Raw genomic sequence first — 24,352 nt, 5'->3', positions numbered from 1 at the left:
AAAGGTGGAAGCGGCGAGAAAAAACGGCAAAAGAACCGGCAAAATAATTTGCAAAAAAAACAACCCCTGTGCCCCGCACCGCGCAGGGGGGGCTTTTGCGAAAAGGCGCGTTCGCCTCGGTGGGTGAGGCCCAAGTGGGGGAAACGCGCATTCAGTTCGCGGCGCACACAAAGGGGGCACGCGAAACGTAAAAAAAAAAATTAGCGCAAGCAGAAACGGTTGCGAGAAGCAGTTGCGCGAAACAGTCGCGCGGATGCGTGTGCAAAATGACCCCGCCTACCCAAGCTGGAACATGTGCCGTAGCTTGTCCAGATGGTTGGTCCCGGGGAGGCCCCTCTTTTCTCCCCCAGTGTGCATCTTGCGGAGGTGTTTGTTCGTCTCCACGTGGGAGGCCAGCTCTTCAGCGCTGTGCGTGTTCCTTTTCGCTCGCAAAAGTGACCCTCTTCTGCGCTGTCGCCGCGATGTAGCTGGTCTGTTTTTCCCACTGACCCTTCTGTTTGTGCCCAGGGGAATTGCCCTCTTCCTCTTAACCAAATGGAGGATCAAACTAGTTAGGTAACCCTTATTCAGGTGATTGTCTCTGTTTTTTTTTTTGTTTTTTACATACGTCTTCGCATCAATGCAAATGTAATTGTACCCATTTTTTTTGATGCACTTCAAAATGGCGTGCTTCTTATAGTTGACCAATTTTTTATTCGCCTTCTTCGCATGCATGCCATAGTAGCACACGAAGATGTTATGCTTCTTCAGCTTTTTCTCTTTCGCTCCGCTCAGGGAATAGTAAAAGTCGTGGCCGTACAGGATGTCCACGAGGAGGGTGTTTTTCCTGTTCAGTTCGCGTGGCCCGCTGGGTCCATCGCTTCGGCGCTGGGTAACGAGCGGGTGCGTCTTCGCCACGTCGGCCAAGTGAGCGGAGTGAGCGATGTTAGTGGAGTCAGCCGAGTCGATCGAGTCAGCTGAGACAGCCAAGTCGGCCGCTCCAGACGCTCCAGCCGAGCCAGCCGAGGAAGGCGCTCCCCCCCCCAGCGTCAGCAAATTAATAGCCAGCGGAAACGTATAATTCGACACGCTCACGTTTTTGTAAACTTCAACCGTCGGCGAAAAAATTGTGTGCAGGTCTCGAAATATTTCCTCCTGGATGTCTCTGTACTCGCTGAGGCAAATCGTCCGACCGGTGCCACTTGGGGGTTGCCCCATTCGGCCACGCGACCAGCTGCCGCGTGATCGGTTGCCGCTCAACCCAAGTGACGCTTTCCCCAAGTGGACGTCATCCACGGAACGCAGCACAAAGTTGCTCGCCATTTTTTGATACTTTTCAGCTGACCAGGCAAGGTGACTTTGCTTCGCCGCTCTCCGTTGGGCGCAAAGCTGAGCCAGGCCCCCCACAGAGCGCACATTTTTGAACAGCTTGAAGTATCTGAGGGGCAGCGAATTGTACACGGGGGTTACCTGAATCTGCTCCAACTGGTGGGTACTCCTCAAGTGTTTAATATTTTTTAAAATATAACTGACGGCATTTTCAGTGCATTCGTTTGGCAAACTGCAGAAGGGCTTCTCCCCCCCCCGAGTGGAGAGCAAGCCGAGGAGACCCAAAAAGGAGACGCATTCCTCCACCGAGTTGAAGTTAACAAATTGCAAAATTTTATGAACGCCCAAATGATGCAACAAATTGTAGAGGTTAAAATTAACAAGCACTTTTAGGAGCCTCTCCAGGGTGAGATTGTCCAAAAATAAAATTTCTTTTTCCATTTTGTAAAAGTACCTGATCATTCTGTAGTCCCTTACGTTTAACCTTTTGAAGATGTCTAGAAGGTGAAGGGTTGTGTGGGGGGTTAGTCTTTCATTCTTTAGAGAGTTTACCATTTTTAGGCAAACGATTTTGTACACATCTAGGTAGAAATTGAAGCACGTGATTTGGTATTCGGCCTCTCCAGGGGGGGGGTTCTCCCCTTCTTGCGTTAGGGTTGGAGGATTTACTTCCCTAAAGGAGTCTCTCCTTTCCAGACTAATGAACTGTGTTAGGTTTTTTTTTTCTTCTAATTTTTTGACTTCTTCCCCTTCTGTGCTGACCTGTGCAGGGTACTTAAAAATAAAGTGATCATAGAGAAATATTTTTGTTCTGTCCCTTTTTCTCCTCTTCTTCAAGTGGGATGTATCATCGTGGAGGTAGTACACCTGGTTGTCTTTATCCCTTTGGAGTTCACTTGGCAGGGTGGGTTGGTCTCCCCTTTGGTCATTTTGCCTCACCCCATTGTCACCATCGCACAGGAGGAACACCTCTTCTTTCTGCCCCTCCCGTTTATACACTTTTGGGGCATACCTCCTTAACTCGTGGAAGAGACACGTCCTGACGTAGAGGTACTGGTAGACGAACATGGCTTGGCTGAACGATAGTTCCTTTTCCAAGCACACCAATCGCTTCAGCAGGATTTTCTCCAACCGTACAAATGGGGTGTTCGTCCCTCTTAGGGCGTGCAGCAGCAGGAGGATCTGGCGCGCCGTCAAAAATTCGTTGCGGTAAATTATTTCCTCCGACAGTGCGTTGAGGAAGGATTCCTCCGACAGTGGGTTGACGAAGGATTCCCCCTGGTGAGCGGCTTGGCTCACTCTGATGAGGTAGTTCGTCGGCTGGGATGCCACCTGGGGGGGGTCGGCGCGACTGCCTGTGAGTTCTCCCCGTTCAGTGTGATGATCTTCCGTGTGCTGCTCTTTGCGCTTCTCATCCCCCTCGCAGCTCCGCCCCCTCCCCACGTACACACGCAGGTAATCCCAAATGTGTATCCTATCCTTCTGCAGAAAGGGGAAGTACCTCCCGTTGATGGCGAAGTCTCTGTCTAGGGAGGCAAACAGCACGTTTGTCACTTCCTCCACTTTGAAGCATTGTAGCTTCTCCACAATGGCGTGCTTCACTTGGGTTAGAAAATTGGAGAGTGCCTCTTCGCGGGTGGATCCGTCCTGTTGCTCCGCTTTCCCCTTGGAGTAATTCCCCTGATGAAGCTCCTTGGAAGGAACATTCCTCGTGGTGGGTTTCCCCCCTGGAGGTGTCTTCACTGGTGAAGATGTTGTCTGGTCATTGGCAGCACTATAGTTGGTCAACGCCTGGTTATTCGTAGGTCCTCCACTGAGTAGGGCTGCACTGCCCTGTGAGAGCTGCCCACCTGGAGAATGCCTCGCCCCGTGGCACTGCCCACTCCTGAGGGCGTTACTAAAAGCGCCGCAAACATGCACGGCGGACAAAAAAGTGAACATCAAATCGGTGGGGTTGAAGAGAAAGAGATTTTTTTTTATCACTTGGATGAAACTCCTGGTCAGGTAAAAAAAATGGTTAAACTGCTCAAAGTGGTGGAGAAAATAGAGGCTGTAGGAGTAGAAGAACAAAGTGAGGGAGTGGAAATTTAGATTCTTCAAATCGTTGTGTATTTTTACAACGCTCAAGTGGAAGATTTCACTCGTATAGACCTTCTCGGTGAGGGAAATGCCCCTGGACAGACTGAAGGTAATCAACGCGAGGTCCTTATAAGACACATTCTTATTCATTTTGATTAGTATAGATTTCGCCACCAGGTTTAAGAAATACAGGTTGTCAAATTTGTGCTTCCTGAGGAGGAGCATGAGGAGACTTAACTCCCTGATGGTCAGCTTGTACATGTGACTCTCCATTTTTTCGCAGATAAAATTTAGCACTTTTTTCTCCAGGGAGAGTTGCTTGCTTAGCAGCTTCAAGATGATCATAAGATCTACGTAGCTGGTTACTTGGTTGCTGTATAGCTTGAGAATCACTACGTAGAGGTAGTTCCTCCAGAGGGCTTTCGACTTGAGGTTTTTTTTTTTGCTCAGCTGGACACTTTGGCGGATGCTGGGCATGTCCATGCTCTTCAGGGTGCTCACTTTTGGGGTGTTCGCGTGGGTCCTCCTCAGCGCGAGCCGCATGGTCAGCGGCGAGGTCAGCCGCATGGTGAGTGGCAGCCGCATGGTGCGCGAGTCAGGGGCGAGTCAGCGGCGAGTCGGCGGCGAAGCCAGAAAGTGGACAAACAACGCAGTGCTGGCAGTGCTGGCAGACTGATCGCATTACCGCAAAACGACCCCCCCTACTCGTACTCCTCCCTGTAGGCCTCGTACATGGGGTAGACGCGCAGCGCCTTGAGCAGGGCCAAGTTGAAGCGCCGCAAAAAATTCAACTGCAAGCTCTTCTCATATGTAAAGAAAAAATAGCTAGACAAAATGGATGCAACTTCAAAGAGAGAAAATTCATTGTATAGCAAAACATTCTGGATGATAAAAAAAAAAGGAACATATTCCGCCTTGATGAGGAAGAGCTCGAAGCAGTTAATAAGAGTACCTTCGTTGATCCTACTCCAGTAATATAAGATGTACGTGGAGAAAACATAACCGAGGTGGTTGTACTGCTCTTTTGCTATACGCACGGTTGTGTCTCCCTTGGTGGAAGAGCTCTTTCCCCCTAAAAGGATAACTCTCCTCAGCTGATTCACATACCGTTGGAGGTTCATAACATTTTCACTGTACATACTCCCTATTATGGTAAAAAGGAGGTTAGACAGGTAGCCAAACGTGAGGAAGGTTAGCAGGTCCTCCGGGTTCTTGTAGTGTGCAATTTCGACAGAAGACATGTAGATGTGCAGGTAGTTAAACATGAGGAAATACTGAAGGTATAAATTGCCTATGTAAAAATAGGGCGTAATTAGTCTCCACAATTGACCCTCATAGAACACCTTCCCAAAGTCGAACAGAATCAACTTGTAAATATTTTTATTCACATGCATGCAGATGCTCAAAAGTAAGGTGCAGAGAAGGTACAGCTTGGTTATCGGGGGGGTCCTTCTAAACGATTTGATGTAAGAATAGAGGTAGTTATTCTCTATGTAGTCTACGTTGAAGAGGGCCTTCACACTTTCGGTAATTTCGCTTAATGATGTGGATGGGGGGGATATAAAAAGGAGGGGGTAGTGGCTTCTCCTTTTTACTCCCCTTGCTGTTGTTTTGGGGTCTCTACAATAATTCAGTGAAAATTTTTTTTTTTTTTTTTTTACTATTTTGTTTTTCTCCTTCGTAAAGTAGTAGCCATGCTGTGGTGTCTCCTTTTGCTTCTTGTCACTGTTGAGGGGGGTGCTGCTCCTCCTTCCCGTGCGCCTCTTCAGGGCCTCCGTCCCCCGGGGTGGCTCCGCTACACGCGCGCCGCCGCCCAGCACGTTCGCCGCAAATTTGTTCGCCCCAAATTTGTTAGCCGCAAACCTGTTCGAGCAAACCCTCGCGTGCTGCTGCCTCACACTCAGGAGAATTACGCATAGGGGGGCGAGCAGCCTGCGCAGCAAACACATTTTACTGGCGATCGGGGGCTGCTGCGGGCTTCGCGCCGGGCCATGTGTGGCATGAGCGGTATAAGCGGTATAAGCGGTATAAGCGGCATGAGCGGCGTAAACGTCATATGCGACATCTTCATCACATGCGTCACCTCCGCTGGCATCCCTTTGGTGCAGCTTTTTTCGTACCTCTTTCGAATCCTCTCTCCCTCGCCGCTACCTTTTTTGCGCCCTCTTTAAACACTCCCCTTTCGGCGATTTTTCGCGCTACACTCATGTGCGGGCGCCACAGGAAGGAGCGCCTCTTTTTTTTTTTGCACAATTTCCGCACGCTGTTGAGAAGCGACGACCATAAGCTTCACCGAAGGGGTGGGTGTGTCGATTTTGCAACCTTTTGTTTTTTCCTCCTAAGGTCGTAACCGTTACGATGTGTATTTTTTTTTTTTTGGGAACTCCCCATTCGAAAAAAAAACTCCACGCGGAGGTACCTCCCTCGTAGGCAAGGCGTCATATAAGTATCAAAGAATTAAAAAGAGGCAGTAAGTTGCGTTTATTTAAAAATCAAACTGTGGAATTTAAGAAGGGGTGGCAGATAAGCAGCAGATAAGTGGGCATATAAATGGGCATATAAATGGACCTATAAATGGACCTCTAAATGGACCTCTAAATGGACCCCTTTCTTTTCCTGGTGAGCAATGTGCTCATTCAAAAAAAGGCAAAAAATGGGGGCGCAAAAACGTGGGGGGAAAAAATTAGGGGGGGTGAAACCCGCGCGCGTGTCAAAACAAACTAGAGGGGCCCGTCTGCGCCCTGTGAAGGCGGCCGAACCAGAACGGTGTCACGCGTTGGTGCTTCCGCACCGCTAAAGGAAGTACGGGATGGTGGCCTTGTTCTTGATGGAGTTGCGAGAGTCGGGCGTGTCCTTAAATATGAGCATCTGCCGGTTCATATTTTCGTCGATGCGCATGATGGCGGCGACATTTCCGCAGCGGTAGCAGTAGTTGGGAGCAGACCACACGGTGATGATGGTGGAGTCATCAAACATGTACCGGTAGCCCTCCATGGCTAGCTGGTGTGCCCTAGCAATCAGCTCCAAATTGTTAATATAATTAAACTTTTTGGTAACCTTGGGACCAAAGAGCCAACCAGCCCCCCGAGGATTGGCAACCCAGTCTTCCACTTCATCAGGGTCTGACCACATGATGTCTCCAAAAGCCCCTTCGTGTGGAATTTCCTGCACACGATTGATCAGGCGTAACTGGTCAATTAATTTTATTTCAGGAGACAATCCCCCATGCACACAAAAAATTTGGTTATCTACCAGCGCTGCTAATGTTAGGTAATCAAATATATCGGTGCAATATTTCCATGCATTTGCATTCCCATATTTTTTAAAACATTCATCGTAGAACCCATATACCGTCGTTATCTGTCTACTTTCGTGGTTCCCTCTCAAGAGAGTTATATTTTTTGGGAACAGCAGCTTTAGTAGCAATAGGTATTCAAACGTCTCCACGCTGTTGTACCCCCTGTCTACGTAGTCGCCCAGAAATATGTAGTCGTTATTCATGATGTCTCCTCCTACATCAAATAATTCTAAAAGGTCAAAAAATTGGCCGTGTATATCTCCACAGATTATCACTGGGGGGTTTATTGCCTGCACGTTGTTCTCCTCCACCAGGATTTCCTTCACTCTCTGGCAGACTAGCCTTAAGTCATTTTCGTCCAGCAGCTTGGGTGGGTTCATGCGCAGTTGTTCAATCCATTTTTTTTCCTCTCCTCTTGTCATTATTCTCGTTTTGCCTCGCGCGTCAAGTTTCTGCAGGTGAGAAGCGTTACGTAAAAAAGGCAAACAAAAGGGCGGCGAAGTGGTAGGTAAAAGAACCCAACAAACGGACGACACCGAACCGCTTTGCAACCTTTTTCTCCTCCCCACCCCCCGCTGACCTCTTCCACCTGTCCAAACGGGGCAATCTCACAAGAAGTGCAGCCGCACTTCACACTCACACAGAAACACGAACACAATGCAGCGATATGAGAAGAGGGGAGGGGAAAGGGGGGTCTTTCTGTGGGCGTACCTTTTATCCAAATATATCATCGAAGATGTGGGCACGAACTTGCTGCGCTGCGGTGTGGCGGCGTGGCGGCGTAACTGCGTAACTGCGTAACGGCGTGGGTCCAAATAGAATTGCGCCTAACTGCAGGTGCCGCTAGCGGCAAACTGACCTAATGGCGACGCGGAGGGGGGCAGAGGGCCGTGCACGCTGCGGCAATTTCGGCCCAATTTTACCAAAAAAACAAAAAAAAGATGAGAATAAATAGGCGAATAGGCAAATGATCGGATGAACGAATGGTCGAATGATCGGATGAACGAATGAACGAGCGGGCGGACGAACGAACGAACGAACGAATGAACAAATAAATGTACGGGCGTGCGGCACATGTACGAAATGGCTAGCTTAAAACATGATGGGCTGGGCAAAAAAAAAAGGGGGAAAAGAAGAGCGCGTTCTACTCAACTTTGCTAGCCGCTTTTAAAATACCAAGTGTAGGGTTGAAATGGGAAGCCGTGCAATTGGGAGGCCACGCGCGGGTTATGAGTTGAACGCATCGCACCAAAGGGTACTACGTCAAAAGGTGCTACGCCAAAGGGTGCTACGCCAAAGGGTGCTACGCCATAAGGTGCTACGCCAAAAGGTGCTACGCCAGTTTAGCTTGCAAAAAAGCGCGCCCTCACATTTTCTCGCGCGCTGCTTTCCAGTAAAACACACATACATATATCAGCGTGAGAGATAATGACAAACCCGTCCAAACGTGTACTTGCCAGCGCAAAGGACTATACCCCTCCAGTTGAAGATGCACATAAAGTGTGAAGAATTTGTACAGTTAGTCAATCCCTACTTTGCAATTTCGCGCAATGAAAAAGGTTTCCGCCCGGCTTTCTTTTTTTTTTTTTTTTTTTAACCGACAATTTGAAGTATTAACATGTTAAGGCTTCCACCTTTTGCATATTTCGAGTGCGCCTTTTTTTTTTTTTTTTTTTTTTTTCCCTACTTTGAATATTCGCTATTATGTCATTCCTTTTTAGCACAAAAGGTAAAAGTGTGAATAATTCCATTTGGGAAAAATGTACAGGTGTTATGCTTCACTACATTTTAGAGGTAAAACGTGTGGTCCTTAACCATTGGTGCTTGATCAAATTCGGCAGAAGTGAATTTGCGAAGATGCATGTTATCGGCATTTCAATCTTCATGTCAACCATTCCGTGCAGGGACGCGAGTGTGTGCGCGAGGAAATCCATACATGTAGAATCGAATCATTTATTTTTCCACACAAAAAAAAAAAAAAAAATGGATGCCAAGGGGACACATCAGTAAACTCCTGCCAGCATTGCGTAACACACGTATAATATAACGCATGACTCTGTGATGAACTTTCAATTTAAAAGCTCGTACGGTGACATATAAAATGGACAAAAAGGAAAAAATGATTTTAAACAGGACAGCCTAAATGCGTTAATTCATTTTGTTCTTACACACCCTTCCTGGCAGCTACACTTCGCAAAAGGGAAAAAAAATTTGTCCACTTTTTTCGTTGAAAATGGTATATTATTTGACACCTGCCTTGTTCAGGTAAATTTTGCTTCTTTTTGCTTTTTTTTTGCATTTTTCGCTTTTTTTACCTCTTTTTGCTTCCTTTTTTGTACTTTTTTTTTTTTTTCCCCATTTTGCGTACATTTTTTGCGCCATTTTGGCCACCAAAAGGGGTTTACAAAATGAGCGGGAGGAGAAAGTCCCCTCTCCACAGGACACGGGAAATGCAGTAAAAAAAAAGGAGGCACACACGAATGTGCGTAAAAAGTGAACATATGTTGATTGTGCGCACGTTGATATGTACATATGCTTGTGCGTGCCCCCCTGCGTGTGTACATTTTTGCCGCGGCGAAGGAAAGGCTCTGTGCCGCGCTTTTCATATCACCTCCGCTTGTAGCTGAGCACTCTCACGGATTTGCAAAAATTAAATGAAAGTTTTTCAAATGCGATGTACGTGGTGAGGAGGCATAACGGAAAGGGGTAGACATGAGCATGGAATGATGCTTTGTATTTTTTTTCTCCTCTTTGTTGGAGTTTTCTTTTTTTTTTGCGTGCCATACGACCCTTTTGTGTGTTTGCCTTGCACAGCACGTATGTACGTATACCTTCACTGCAAAAGAGGGCAGTTTCGAACGACATCTCCCCCGACGTAGTGGTTTACTGAAATGTGCAAGCATACACCCCTGTGTGAGCATTTTCTTTTTTCTTTTTTTGCTTATGCAACATAATGGCAGTTACATTTCAGCATAAGGCATGATTTCCCTGCATATAGCAGAAAGTCGCGTGCTTCTTGCTCCCCAACTGCATTCGTGACAACATATGTGCCCACACGTTTGCGGTCCTCGCAGCGGTCGTTTTACCTACATTTTCAGCTTCCCATTCATTAGTCATACTTTTCTCTCACCATCGTGAGGGGAAAGCAAATATGTAGCAAATGCTGCATGTGCACCACGCGATTGCTCTGGGTTACGCACGGTGTACATAAGCAGTAGTGTATAAGTGAGCGTGCATATGCAAGTGTGCGTAGGATAGGTACACCTCTCTACAAGCATATGTTTTCCCATTTTTTGCCCTTTAAAAGAACTCGCCTGCTCAACGAGGTCCCCGTTTTCACACGCATCCCCGCAGTGGAGTGAGTGGCCCCAGTTAAAAGGTGAACATCACCATAGGGAAACAACGTTTATCCCATAGCGCAATTATTTCAGCGCAACCACGGGTTTGGAGCTGCGCCCCGCGCACGAGTACAGCTGTGGTGCGTGCTGTCATGTGTGCGCGTTCGGCGCAGTGCGTGGCGTGTACATGCGTATGTAAGCAGCATATGGGTAGCACACGCGCAGCACCTGCGTGTACAGTACTTATGCCGCCACTGCGGCCAGTATTCCCAAACCTCGCCAGTCGCGAAGCGGCCAATTGCGAAGCTGCCAATTGCGAAGCTGCCAATTGCGAAGCTGCCAATTGCGAAGCTGCCAATTGCGAAGCTGCCAATTGCGAAGCTACCAACCGCTTATCTGCTAACCGCTATCCGCTGAACACTTAAGTGAAGAGCTGCACAAGCAAAATATGTTCACTTTTGCATGGGCGTACGCAAAAAAAAAAAATATACTTTTTACAAAAGAGGAAGCAACGTTAGGTGGACGAGAAAAATAAACATTTTCAACATAAACATTTTTTCTGCGCCAGGGGAAGCAAGCTAAAAGGATTAAAAAAAAAAAAAAAAAAAAAAAGCAAAGCAAAGCAAACAAAGCGAAGCAAACAAAGCGAAGCAAACAAAGCGAAGCAAACAAAGCGAAGCAAACAAAGCGAAGCAAACAAAGCGAAGCAAACAAAGCGAAGCAAACAAAGCAAAGAATTAAACGCGAACAAGTTATTTTTTATTTACAAAAAAAAAAAAAACGAGCAAAAAAATTAACATATGCATATTTATTTATCCATACATAATACATACATGTATACCTATCCAACCGAACGCGCGATTTGCGGATTTTGTGACCCTCCATTCTTAGCAAAGGAAAAGCGAGTTCCCTTGCATACGGAAGAGTGATTGTTTTTGTACGGTTACGCGAATGCATACGTAAAAGTACACGTATACGTACATGTAAACGTATATGCAAACGTACATGAATACGTGCACGTACGCATTTGTACTTCCTAACTTTTGTAATCGCATACGAGCGCTTTTGCGTTTGCAAGTTAAGCGAACAGGGGAACAAATTAACAGCAGCCCTCATCGAATAGCCAAGCAGAGTATACACTCTATACTGCTCCTAAAGCGCGCATGTGAATCTCCTTTTTTTTAACCACAAAATTTTGAACTTTCGTTAAATGACATAAAAGGGAAAATTTTAAAATGAGTTCAAATTGTTCACAGGAGAATGAGGTAGCCTTTCTTCGCCCTGCGTGTCAATTTTATGTGGAGCGTTCGGCGAATGTTTATGCCAGTGCGTGTTTGTATGTATAGAGAGAGAGGGGAGGTGGTATAGTATGCCTTGCCTCCTCTGCGTTACTCCCCCCCTTTTTTTTGTTCCTGTTTCTTTGCCGTCTAACTAGAGTGAACAGCTTAACAGCTTAACATTGTTTTTCTTTTTTTTTTCTTTTCCCCTGCAGGACGAAGCAAATAGAATAGACGGGAGGTTCCAAAATTTTCTAAAATTGAAGGCGCGAAATGGCGCCGTGGGCGGCGGAGCGGCTAGCGGCCATTTTAGCAGCCATTTGAGCGGCCACGTGGGTGGCAGCTTTGGTGGCGGCCCCAGTGGCAGTTTTAATGGCAGTTTTAATGGCAGTTTTAATGGAAGCTTTAATGGCAGCTTCAGTGGCAGCTTTGGTGGAAGCCTTGGCTGCAACGAGGGGGGCACCCCCAGTAACGCCTACAGCGGCAACGGAGGGCCCTACAGCAATGCCGCCAGTAGCTACCACTATGGCAGCGCGAACAGAAGCTCACCAGAAAATGAAGAGACACACGGAGGGGATTTCTCGAACATAAAATTTAGCCAAAATGGCCAGTACAAGAGATACCATGATTTTTACAATAACAAAAGCTCCTTTCAACATTATTTAAAAAAATTAAAAGCATGTAGAATAGACGCAGACGAGCTGCGAAATATTTTGGAAAAAAGACTCACCCTAGAGCGTGAGAATCAAATGCTTAAGTCAATACAGGAGGATGATAAGAAAGGGTTTGGAAGTGAAACGAATTCCTCCTCTTCCAACCATGAAGGTTTGCACCTTTACAGGAAACTTAACTTTTTAAACAAAAATAATAGAAGCAAATCAAAGAATAAGAACCGAAAGAGAAAGAGAATTAACTCCAAAATTGACAAGAAGTTTATTATTAAATGCCGGACTTGTAAGTACGTTAACCCCAATGGTTTCAAGATGGGGGACTACTACACGTGCCAGAATTGTGGGTACAACGACTTTTCCGTTTTGCGGTCTAGTTCCCCCAACAATGGGGAGTAGCGTGTTGGGGGGGTGGCCCTGGAGAGAGGTCCAGCCAAGGGGGGGTGCGCACATGCTCGTTGTGGTGGAAGTACTTAGGTATGTACGTTGGTATGCATGTGTGTGTATATCTATGCACCCCCGCACCTGCGCGTGCGCGCCGCCGCCTGCCTGTTCATCAAGATAACGCGGTATCTTAGCGCCCCGCGCATACGAGCTTATGTGCGTGCGTTTGTCCCCCCCCCCGTAGCAGAGTAGAATTGATTCCTTATGTATACTTAAATTTTGATGCATAATTTATTATCACATAATTACGTAGCTTCTTTTCCTTTCCCTTACCTCTACCACTCTTTTTTTTCCTTTCCCCTACCACTCTTTTTTTTTTTTTTTTTTTTTGGCACATAGGTATCTACCTGCATATGACATAATTTAAATTTTTACATTGTTATGTTTACACGTGAATATTCGTATGTAAAACTTTGTAAAAAAAAAGGAGGATACCCTAGTGGAATCGCGGAGCGGGGAAACTATTCGCGGCCTGTTTTGTCAGCATGCGCACGAATGCACGTGTGGGTACTGTGTACACGCGTATGTATGAATAGCTGTATGTACCCACCCATTGCACATGCACATGCGCTTGCACATTTGTGTGCATGAATGTACGCCTGCCTAAACTCATTTTCCAAAAAAACAAGCGCGCAATTTTGCGTCATTTTTATTTTTTGAATTGACACCCCCAGAATATGCTCGCGCATGAACTGGACAAAGAACGGGGGCGTGCAGTTGTGCCTCTTTCCCCTGTGTGGCGGCAAATATGAGGGCGTAGACGCGTAGACGGCCCATTCGCTGCTGGAGAAGGCGCCATCAAAACGCGCAGCACGTAGCGCCTTTCAATCCATTCGGTAATCACCTCTCTTGCGAAGCGGCGAAACTTGCTGTGCGCCTCTCCCGTTTAAGCGTAATTTTACTCATGAGGAATGGCTGCCCATTTTTTGTGGCGTCTCCAAGGGACAAACATCTGTGCCGAAATGGCTAACCACTCTTCCACGTGGAGAAACCATTTGAACGTTCCTGCAGGGATGCGCTTGTGGTAGACGCAGCGTATACGCGGCACAGACATACAGGCGCAGGGCAGCCACACGGGAACAATTGCTCCCCCCCTTTCTTAATGCTATGTAACGTGGAACGTACATAACGCTGAGGCAATTTTTTAAAAAAACGATTTTTACAAAAAAGAAAGAAAAAAGGCATAATTGTAAAATTAACCGTTTGCGTAAAAAATGAGGGAATTTTTTTTTATTTATCATAAAATTGTCGTGAATTTATTTGGCGCGCGGATTTGCTTGCTTTTTTCTCCACGTGGGCCATTTTAATTTTTTTTTTTTTTTTTCCTTTCTTTTCTTTCTTTTTCCAGCTGAGCAATTTCACCCCGTTCTGCGCTTCCACTTTGACAAAACAAATTTGCGAAAGGTGAAAAGTTCAAGCTGGGTCAAAACGCGCGGGAGGGGGAATGAAGCTAAATAAGGCAAAATAAAGCAAAATAAACAGGGAGGGGTCTTCTTCCATTTTGACTCATTTCTTCTAACCGCGACTGATGCGTAAAGGGGGAAAAAATGAAAAGCAAATGTTCAGTCTTTAAACGGTTTACGCTTGCGCGGATTATTGCATTTGTGCAGGACAGTTGTGGCATGTTCCGTTTGACGACTGTCTCGAAGTAGGGTACTTGGAAGCAGGTACTTACTTCCCACTCATTGCGCTTATCTTGTAAGGGGCAGGCGGAATGGGCGGCCACGGAGGGCTAAACATCCTGCCGCAGAAAAAGTGGAACGTTTACAGGAAGGATTTGCAGTTTAAAGTGAATTATGACGAAAACAAACTTATAAAGGAAGAAGAGAAAAAAGTGAGAAAAAAAAATGAGGAGGCATTTGAAAACGCCATCAGCCAGCTGAAGCAGAACGCGCATCAACGCAGCGCGCATCAGAGCATCGCGCACCGAGGCGATGCCTGGCAAAAGGACAACCAAAATGGGGGGACCAACCGCTGTGGACACATTAACCTATTTGCAGAAGAGGAAAAAGAAATAAATGAAAGGAACAAAAAGCATGAAGAATTTTTAATCAAAAAGGGACACTACATTTATAATGATAGAAATTTTAATGGAGAAAATTGTATCTATGACAAAACAAGCAATGCAAAAATCGTTTCAGATTTTGACAAAATTAAGCTAAGTCAAAATGAGTGGTATTTGAGGAGGCAGAGCAGCATCTTTGCGAATGCGAATCAATTGGAGAAGCTAAAGGGGGGAAATGCGGATGACCCTTTTTGTGAGAAGGCCCACCAGAGACAAACTGACCATCTGCGGGGGAGCGACTCGTCGGAAAGTGACGCGCACCGGCACGGGAAAAGGTCAAAACGTCGAGATAGCAAAAGGGAAAAGGAGAAGGAGAAGGAGAAAAAGAAAAAGAAGTATGACCATATCAAGAAACTTATAAAATATAAGAAAGACAAGGAGAAAAGGGAAAGGAAGAAAAGCCGCAAAAAGTGACTGCCCTCTGGTTAGTATCGCCAGGTTGTTGCCTGCAAATCTGAGTATCTGGAGGAAAGAGGCGCCAAAGGAGCAGTTCGCCAAGTTAATGGCAAAAGGGTGCTCTCCCATATTGCCATAACGCATGGCAGTCCCGCGAAGGGTACCGGCGCACGTCGCACCATTTGAGAAATTGGGGTCGCGGGGAGGGAAGTCACAGGGGAGCAACGACAAAAATGTCAAGTTACGAAGCTACGAAGTTACGAAGCTGCCATTGAAGGGACCAAAATGGGCACATCTCACCAACAAGCACGCGCACTTATGCACTTACGGAAGGGAGCTTTTCATTTTTGTGCCCGCGAGTAGCCAATGCTTTAAAAGATTCCGAGGCACCACATTTTAAGAAGTGCCACCACCATTCCGATGTGGAGCGTCCAAGTCCCAAACTGGGATACAAAACTGTTTGAAGTTGACATGTTTGGTGCAGACATAAATCAACGCAGTTTTTTTTTTATTTCGCAAAAATGATAAGTTAGTTAATGCGCCTTTGAAAGGTGTCCTGCATCAGACCGAACAGGTTAACATTGGGCCGCATCACCCCCATGAGAATAACTCTGTATATTTATTTAGACACCCATGAAGGTGCATCTACCATTTCACCATTTATGATTACCTATGCACCATAACATAGATGTGTACCCCCCTCTGGGACTGAATTTTCTTTTGTTTTCTTTTTTTTTTTTGTTATACTTTCACGTGCACACATTTATATGTACGGACCTGTGAGGAAACCCCACTTGTTTTTACTTACACAATTTTGTGTGTTTACAAATTTACTTCTTTCATCGTGTTTGACTTAATGTGATTATATTATATATAAAAGGAAAAAAAAAAACTAATTAAAAAATGTGTTTTTTTATTTTTTAAAACTTACTAAAATTTAAAAAGGATCTTTTGTGCATCTCTAAACATTGCTAATATAATAGCATACACTATACAAACAAGATTGAAAAAAAATGTGGAAGAAATGGGAGAGGAGTGAAAGGGAAAGCGGAATGCACTCAAGGGAAGGAGACGCCACGCATAAACAAGCTACATAGGTATACACATACACATATACATATATGCACACTTTAAAACATGCACTCACCCGTGTGCATAACCCGTAAAAATGAAAACTTTTAATTAACAATTTAAATGAAAATTAGTGTCAAAAGCAACGTAGAGCGGAGAAAATCACCCTTTTAAAAATTTTTAATGTTAATTTTGCAAATGGGACAAGTAGACTTCTTATTTATCCACTCAATTATACAGGCTTTGTGGAAATTGTGTGTACAGGGCAAGAAGATGAGAGATTCGTTGTGTTGGTAATTTTCGTAACAAATGGAACATATTTTTAAGTTGTTGTTTTCGTTTTTTTTTATGTCAAAGTGCACAATGAGGTAATCATTATTTTCCTTTAACTTTGCGCGCGTGCCTACTTTTTTATTTCCGCTTCCAGGTTGTTCTCTCGCGGTGCTAGACGCATTGGCCACTCCTCGTGTGATCCTGTTTACAATTCTATTGATCCTTTCGTTGCTTCGAGTTAACGTTTGTTCTCTCCTTAAATTTGCGCCAAACGGGTTGTCTGCTGCTCTTTGTGGGTCGCCGCTCATGGTGACCTCGTCAGCTGCGCTTTCGCTTAGGGAGCCGGACGTCGCGGAGCCATTATGAACGTTGCGGGTGTTGCTCGTCGTGATATTATTGTTGCCGTTGCCGTTGCCGTTGCCGTTGCCGTTATTGTTTGCGCCGCCGCCGTTATGGTTTGTTCCTCTCCCGTTATGGTTTGTTCCTCTCCCGTTATGGTGTGTCCCTCTGCCGCGGCCGGTCCGGCCTGGCGGAAGAACGTAAAAGCTGAAAACGGGGTCTAAATTCCCTTCAGTGCTCGCTCTCACAGTTGTAGTGCTAACCCTGGACGAGCACGTGCTCGTAGATGGACCGAGAACGGGGGCCACGCCTTGCCCAGCGGGCCCCCCCGCAATTGTTCCTGCCCTTCCACCCGCACGCGGGCCAGGGGGTCTCGCTAATCCCCTTGCAGCCATTACAGCGGCATTAACGGCAGCGTGTGCAGCACCGACGGGAGGGGCAACCGACGGGACAACAGGAGGGACAACAACAGGAGGGACAACAACAGGAGGAACAATAGGAGCACCGATAGCGCCTCCCATAGCAGCACTTCTGTTATTGCTATAATTACTATTCGTGGTAACACAATTGAAGTTATTTATGTTAATGATAGATGTGGTTCCAATGGCGCTATTCCCGTTGTGGATTCTGCCAGGGCCCTGGTTGGCGCTTCTGCTACTTACGCTATTTCTACTAGTGCTGATAAAGCTGTAATTGTTCGTAATGGTGTTAACGACTTGATTCGTTCTAACATCGCTCCTGATGTTTCTGTTGTGTCTATTTGTCATGAAGAGAAATGGATTGCTGGAGGGAGGGTCGGCAGGATACACCCCTGCACCATTATTAATTAAATTATACCCCATGGTTCCATTCATAGAATTGCTCGTATTTCTTCCATTGTTTATGGGCGAAATGTTATTGTGGGCATTGTTACCCCCATCGTTTCGGTAATTAAACATGTTAGCATTCACGTTCATGTTATTCGCCTCTTTAATGCGCCTAGAATTTGGTGAGTCATTAGAAGTTTTAAACATGTTGCTGTTTGTTACTCTCCTTAAGGGCCAAATATTATTAGAGCTATTGTCAAAATGGGAAAACCCCGAATTTTCACAAATACATGGATATCTGTCTACCAAATTGGAATATAAGTAATTTACATCATTAATGCTTCCAGCTTCTGTACGTACTATTTGGTTATACGGATTGGCACACGAGTGGGAGAAATGCGTGTGTGGTGAGTCGGCTGGTATGCCTGTAAAAAAGCTTTCATGTGAAAATACATTCTGGTTATGAAAAAAAGAGCTTCCGTTTCTGCCACTGAATTCATGAGTTCCTGGTGCACCTGTGCTGTAAAAACTGTTTTGTCTTCCACGATTGGCGGGTTCGCCATTTGAGTTGCCATCTCGGTAGCTGTTGCTTCTACTGATATGAACGTTCCCACTATTGCTGGTGCCGCTGTTCATGTGGATAACGTTTCCGTTGCTCGTATGACTGACGCTTGCGCTGGGCCTCTCGCTCCCGTTGCCTCCGTCAGTGCTGTTAACAATAGTGATGCTGGTTCTGTTAAGAATGCCCCCGCTGATGGTGCTAGCAACGCTGTTCCTGTCACCGGTGCGATTATTTTCTATTGCGGCGTTAATTCTTTTATTCACATCATCTAAACTTTGGTGTATTTTCTTCAATTTTTTATTTAACACAGCATCGGCAGAGTCATCATTTTTTCCACTCCTATTTGTTCCCTTTATGTCATTTATATCCCTGAGTATGCAACTCATGCTTTTAGTCACAAAATTGTCTACATCTACCCTCGCGCTGTTAATATTAACCCTGTTTTGGGACTTTTCTGCAGCCCTTTTTACGTTAGCCTGTATTGCGCTTATCATGGAAAGTATGTCGTTAATAATACGGCTAGGATGTTCCTCGTTTTTATAACTCTCTGTGTTGTTCCTCGTGGGGCTATTTTCCAATGAGGATGCGTTCGGGTCAGGAAGAATGGCAGAAAGGGATTCTCTCATAGCAGAAAGGTAATTATCAACAGCAGTTCTGTTGGCTTCTAATTTATTGGGCAAGCTTGCCTCTCCTCCATTTCTTGTTACATTTCTGTTTACATGTTCGACGTTGCTGCTGAGTGATAAGATGTCTTCTGCTTCATTTTCCCCTGGGCTCACAATTTCTATTATATTTTGCGCACTTACACCTTTGCATAAGTTACTTATGGAATTGTTACTTTTGCCATCTACCATGTGGTTCCTTTTTTCGGAAATGCAAATTACGCTGCTATTGCTATTGTTATTGTTATTGTTCCTTTTGTTGATAACCGCTGGGTTGTTTCTAAAACGGTCAAGACTGGAATTGTAATTATAAAGCATGTCAAAAATTTTATGTTCCTCCGCATGATGGTCATTATTATCAGTTAAAATTATTTCAGAGTTGTTAAAAGCACAGTTGGTGTCATTGAAGGTACGTTTTAGTGCACATCTGTTTTGCTTGTTTCTGTCTGAGCTGAAATTAGTATAGGAACTCTTATTCCTTGTGTCGAATGGGCCATTATTTGGGTTCTTTTGCATTTCATATGCGCAACTTTGTTCATTTTTTTCTGGAGATTCCAGCGTGTGTGCGTACAAATGATCCTGAAAGATGGATTTTTCCATAATATCAGCGCAAATGTTGCAGAACACGTACGTAGTTTTCTCCTCTTTACTGTAATTTCTGTCACCATTATCTTCGTTATGCCTGCCACTTGGAGTGTTATCCGCGTTAGGGGCTCTTCCACTCGTATCACACACATCACGGCATCTTTCAGCGTTGCCAGCATGCTTCGGTTCTTCTATGGGAACAACTTGATCATCCCTAACTTCTAAATTTCCTTTTTCTTCATTTCCGTTTTCTACTGAAGAACCTGAACTTCCGCTTTTAACAACATTTGTGGAATTTGAACTTATGCATATAACTTCCTCTTTTTTCCCTTTTACTTCGGTTAAATCATAAAAATTGTTTAATTCGTTTTTTTCGTGGTTCCTTTGCTCCGACGAGTGCTCCGTTTCTTCGGAGATGTCATAAAAAGCATTTTCCCTGTTTACTACACACACATTGCCATTTTTTTCTTCAGAATTTTCTTCTTGAGTCCCTGATTCGGAATCAATGGATATTTCTACGTTATCATTTTTATGTTCTTCTAAATCATTGATCATTTTAAAAAACTGCCTTTCCGTTGCGATTTTTTTTTTAACCTCTTTTTTTTTATAATTTGTTTTTTTATGCGTTTTTTTAAGTGTTTCCGACGCGCCTTTTACGTGTTTTTTTAATTAAAAAATTTTTTTTTCCGTCTCAAATGAGAATAACAAGAGAATGCATGTTTTATAAATATTTTTATTCTTCATGTAGACTTTTCCAAAACTGCGTATGTTCAATTGGAGCATATGAAAACTGGTTGCAAATAAAAAAATTGTGTAAAATTTTCCTTATGGGTAAAAAAATTACGATGTAAATAAATTTCGACAAAACTGAAATTTTCAAGTGAACGTAAAATCGAAATGTCATTCGTGTCCCTTCACATACAAAACTTATGGGCTTGTGTATAACGAATTATAAGCACAAGCGTTCGAGCTGTACATATAAATAAATACGTATTTATGTAGGCATATGCGAATATATATTTATATACATATACAATACATGCATTACGTACAATTTTTTTCGACTTTTTTGATGTATTACATTAATTTTTCCGCAAACGTAAAAAATATGAATAAATAATTTTTTTTATTTTTTCTGTACTTAAAAATGTTTAAAAAGAATTTATGCTTTTCAACAAATTAAAAAAAAGTTGCATAAAAAACGTACAAGTGTTTTGTTCTGAATTCCTCTGCATGCCGCCTTTTACGTTATTGTATACGGATAAGTATACATAAAATAACAACTTTTACATATGAAGCTTTTTTTCTATTGTATTTTTCCTTGGACGTGAATTTGTGCAGGTGTTTTTTTTGAAGTTGCTAAAATTTTTATTCAAAAGGCATAAATACTTTTTAGCATATTTCTTGAAAAGGCAAAAGTGATACACTTGCTTATGGGAAATTTTATTTATTTTTTTTTTTTTTTTTGATTTTCGATTAATTTTTAACTCTTTTGTTCAGATATAAAAATGTACACAGCGTTCCACATACTGTATTGTAGCTCATGCAAATAAGAATTATAGAGCTGCCATTTCGCCGTCATTTTTTTCATATCTTCATTTGCAACCCACTTCTGGGTGCACATGTACATAAATTTTTGCATGTAATAAATCACAACCACACAGTCCACAATGGAATGTAATGAACTCGATGCCTTAACACTTAACATACGTAAAAAGCATTCACTTTTTGTATTTATCTTTTTGCTCATTGCATTGCTATAAAAGTATTTATTTAGTGGACGGAAGCATGTAAGACCATGTGGCTGATCGAACAGTTATTGTTACTGCGTGTACCTTTTTACAAGCATGTGACAGTTGTTTCTATGTATGTGGTTCCATTAAAATAGCCTTAAGTGTTTTTACATAATAACTTGAGCAAGCACATTATACGTTTACAAAAGGGCATTTTTTTTGCTCTTTTATCTTCTTCAATAAGATAGGACGAACAAGTATGTACATAAAATTTACGCAGTGCAATGTATTAAAAATATTTAAAGGGCTTTTACCCTTTTTTTTCGAATTTAAATTGGAGGACTTTCTTTGTGTCCTCTTTAAGAACAAACATTTTTTGCCACTTGTACACGTCGTTCTTTCTTTACTATTAAAAAAATACATGCTTATTTTGCAAAAATCGAAAATAACATTCGTTTTATTCTGAAAAGGATAAAAAGCACAATCTTCCCCTCATAAGTTAATATTTTTAAAAGAATATTATAAAACGCAAATTAAAGAATTTTGCAAAGAGCATAACTCTATATATTATATTTTCTCCATTTTTCATGCAACATGCATAAGGGCTTTTTAATAAACCACATTAATGATAAAAGCATTATAATGAATAAACGAGAGCATACTTTAAGAGTTGAAGATCTACATTTTATAAATGCATTGAAACGATGCATTAGTTATTTATGTTGAAGTGCTGTCCTACGTTACAACACCTTTTTTGTTAATAAATGGACGAATTTTGAAAAAAAATTAATTTGCAAAATATTTTACATCATTAATGAGTTCCTCGCCCTGAGATAGCACATCGCACCATATTTTCGTGCACACCTTTTGGTTTAATTTTATGCACACCTTAAATTTTTCATTTACATTGCCCCATGTTTAGTTTTTGCATTATTCTCGCTTGACTCTCTACATAATGGTGTTATATTTAAAAAAGGAGTGATATTTACATGAGTAATTATTTATGTAAATGTTCTTTCTCATAAATTACGAAAAAAGAACGTACACTGTTACATCAAATTCGTTGTAATTAAAGAAAAAACAATTGTGTGTACTGCACACTTGTAATCACAATCATGTATTCTTAAAAGAACGAACATCTATGCAAAAAATGGGTGTGAAGGGGAAATACCTTTTGGTTTTCAGTTCCTACTATCTGCATATTTTCACGTCTACTATAACTTTTTGGAAAGAAACACAAGCATTCTTCTGCATACAACATCTATTTAATTCTGCCCATGTTCAATAAAAAAAAATTATCTGCAAATATCAAGCTTTTTCGTCCGCCATGAATTGTATAACGGTAAAATTTAGCCATTTTTTTCAAAAAAAATTACCCAATTTAGACACAAATAAAGGTGTAATTAATAATTGTGCTTACATAAAACATGCTGCAAAAATGAATGCAAAAGGGTAATCCACAGAAAGTAAATTTAGACATCGAAGTTAACACTGGGTTAACAACAACAAAAAAAAAAGATTTAAATAAATTCCATAATCTTTATGGACACCTATGAGCTTTCTTAAGTTCTTTTTTTGTAGCTTTTGTAAGGTTGCACATTTTTTTGTTCCTAAGACATGATACACTTTAACGTGAACAACACGCTTGTGAATGCATTGCATTGTAATTTTATTTATTCCAACACAAAATAGAGGGTGAGCATTCTGTGCTTCACTTCTACATTTTAAACATTATTGTTACGTCTTGATAAGCGATAAACTTAAAAAAAATATTTTTTATGCTGTGCAAATGTTTTTTAATACTCGCCTTTATGTTGTTGTATATGACTGTAACGTTGAAGCAGCGATTTTGTTTGCTCGTAATATTTTCCACTGTTTCAACCATAACAATGACGAAAACGTTTAAGTTAAACATTTTTCATGTAGGTCTTTTCACAATGCGACATTATGTTATAGGTCCATTTTGAGGAATGTGCAAATTTTGCATGGTCAATGTTAATGAAAATATTTTTCGAATTGTACACAGCACAGAGAATTTTGCTTATGAAGGATAGAAAAGTAAGCATAAAGAGCACGCAGTTAAATGCATAGGACATATTCTGTTTGATTCATATGTAAGCAAATTATATTTTTCTTAAATTTATTTTACATGGATAGGATTAATATAATTTTTAGACAATTTTACTTAAATTGCGCAATTTGCATATTGTGCTAACTCTGAATTTGAGGCAATACACAAGTTCTACGAATTAGGATGTTCTGTTCATTATTGAATTTAAAGTTTTAAATGTTGTGTTCTAAACAAATTACGGCTTCTTTTGGGGCCAAGGTCGAATTTTTAATGAATAAGCGTCTTTATAAAAACGATATTAATATAGTAAGTATAACCCAAAGTTGCATACACTAGCTTTATATTACTGATCACATTATGTACATCATGTGTTATAGAATTTAACACATTGAAAGGAAGCATTTTTAACGATTAATCCTTTTTCTAAGCGCAATTGCCTAAGCTAAAGACGCCATGAAATATTAAGTCTTAGATATGTTTACTCCATTTATGATGAAAATGAAACACTAACATAAAAAAAAAAGGTTTATAGCGCTTAGGTCATATACAACATTACGCATTAATGCCTAAAAAAAGACGTTTAATTATTCATAAATGAAATAGATGGGAGAAAAAAGTTTGGCCTTAGCTCTGGCTTCTGATATTTATCTAAAATGTGTCTTCATGTAATGTGTACTAAATGGGAAAGGGGCATTCATTTTTAAAATGGAAAAGAAAAATTGGAAGAAAACCATGCTTTAGTTATAGATGAACGAAAGGTTATTTTCTTTGCATAAAATGAAACATGAATTTAATTTCTTTTGTCCTTTTTCCCATTTTTTTATGTAACTTTTTTACACTTATAATGCATAAGAGTTTTATCGATTTTATAGGACGTTATTCAATAAATTTACCAAAATTTTAAAGGTAAAAAGGGTCGCGTCTTCTATGTTAAATTCAAAGTGTGTTGTATGTCATGAACTGTATAATATTATGTTCAATGCCATTTTTTCGTGTCTAAAGGAAAATGCAAATAAAGGATCCAACATGAATTCATTTAAAATTTATGCAGTATTCATCATTAAGAAAAAATTTATAAGGTCCCAAAAATGCAAAAGCAACTAATCAGTTGTTCAGCTAAGTATACATTATGAAATTCCTAAGATAGGCAGTCTATAAAAGTAATAACACTGTAATTGCAAATGCATAGTGCACGCCTTATATGAAAAATAGCATTAGTTCTAAACGAATGTTGTGCAAATCGTAATAATTTTTTTCCCCGTAATGGTGTACAGTAAACAATTCCACAGGTGAAAATATTCACACAATGGAAAGGCACAAAAGACAATTATTTTTTACTTTTTATTGATGCATTTTACCCAAAAAATAAAGTTAAAC

At 42.1% G+C, this 24,352-nt stretch overlaps 5 protein-coding genes across 5 annotated transcripts, besides 4 other annotated features; 2 read left to right on the top strand and 3 right to left on the bottom strand.

The window, feature by feature from the left end:
* Positions 1 to 17: 17 nt before the first annotated feature.
* PVX_119810 (hypothetical protein, conserved) lies at positions 18 to 5,336 on the bottom strand (the record flags this gene model as incomplete). The annotated part of the gene is made up of 2 exons (XM_001613108.1): positions 18 to 3,913; positions 4,099 to 5,336. 2 exons carry the CDS (start codon positions 5,334 to 5,336, stop codon positions 277 to 279), a joined length of 4,875 nt encoding a protein of 1,624 aa, XP_001613158.1. The 3' UTR covers positions 18 to 276.
* Positions 190 to 226: a microsatellite.
* Positions 1,247 to 1,283: a microsatellite.
* Positions 2,434 to 2,472: a microsatellite.
* Positions 5,337 to 5,831: 495 nt separating the features above from the next.
* On the bottom strand, positions 5,832 to 7,798 carry PVX_119815 (serine/threonine protein phosphatase, putative). Its single transcript, XM_001613109.1, has 2 exons — positions 7,397 to 7,798; positions 5,832 to 7,137 (listed from the first exon to the last, which is right to left on the bottom strand). Exon 2 carries the CDS (start codon positions 7,105 to 7,107, stop codon positions 6,181 to 6,183), a length of 927 nt encoding a protein of 308 aa, XP_001613159.1. The 5' UTR covers positions 7,108 to 7,137; positions 7,397 to 7,798; the 3' UTR covers positions 5,832 to 6,180.
* Positions 6,613 to 6,682: a microsatellite.
* A 2,928-nt stretch (positions 7,799 to 10,726) lies between the features above and the next one.
* Positions 10,727 to 12,367, top strand: PVX_119820 (PFC0600w, putative; the record flags this gene model as incomplete). The annotated part of the gene is made up of 2 exons (XM_001613110.1): positions 10,727 to 11,288; positions 11,516 to 12,367. The coding sequence occupies exons 1-2, from the start codon at positions 11,259 to 11,261 to the stop codon at positions 12,365 to 12,367; spliced, it is 882 nt and encodes a 293-aa protein (XP_001613160.1). The 5' UTR covers positions 10,727 to 11,258.
* Positions 12,368 to 13,758: 1,391 nt separating this feature from the next.
* PVX_119825 (hypothetical protein, conserved) lies at positions 13,759 to 14,891 on the top strand (the record flags this gene model as incomplete). Its single annotated transcript, XM_001613111.1, has 1 exon — positions 13,759 to 14,891. Exon 1 carries the CDS (start codon positions 14,127 to 14,129, stop codon positions 14,889 to 14,891), a length of 765 nt encoding a protein of 254 aa, XP_001613161.1. The 5' UTR covers positions 13,759 to 14,126.
* A 1,223-nt stretch (positions 14,892 to 16,114) lies between these two features.
* Positions 16,115 to 19,351, bottom strand: PVX_119830 (hypothetical protein; the record flags this gene model as incomplete). The annotated part of the gene is made up of 1 exon (XM_001613112.1): positions 16,115 to 19,351. A coding segment is annotated over one exon (3,237 nt), but the record flags the coding sequence as incomplete, so codon positions are not given.
* Positions 19,352 to 24,352: the final 5,001 nt, after the last annotated feature.

Source organism: Plasmodium vivax, chromosome 8, assembly GCF_000002415.2.
Source record: "Plasmodium vivax chromosome 8, whole genome shotgun sequence".
Taxonomy (NCBI): Eukaryota; Apicomplexa; class Aconoidasida; order Haemosporida; family Plasmodiidae; genus Plasmodium; species Plasmodium vivax.
The sequence above is the reverse complement of the archived record's forward strand: the minus strand, read 5'-3'. Positions and strand labels throughout refer to the sequence as shown.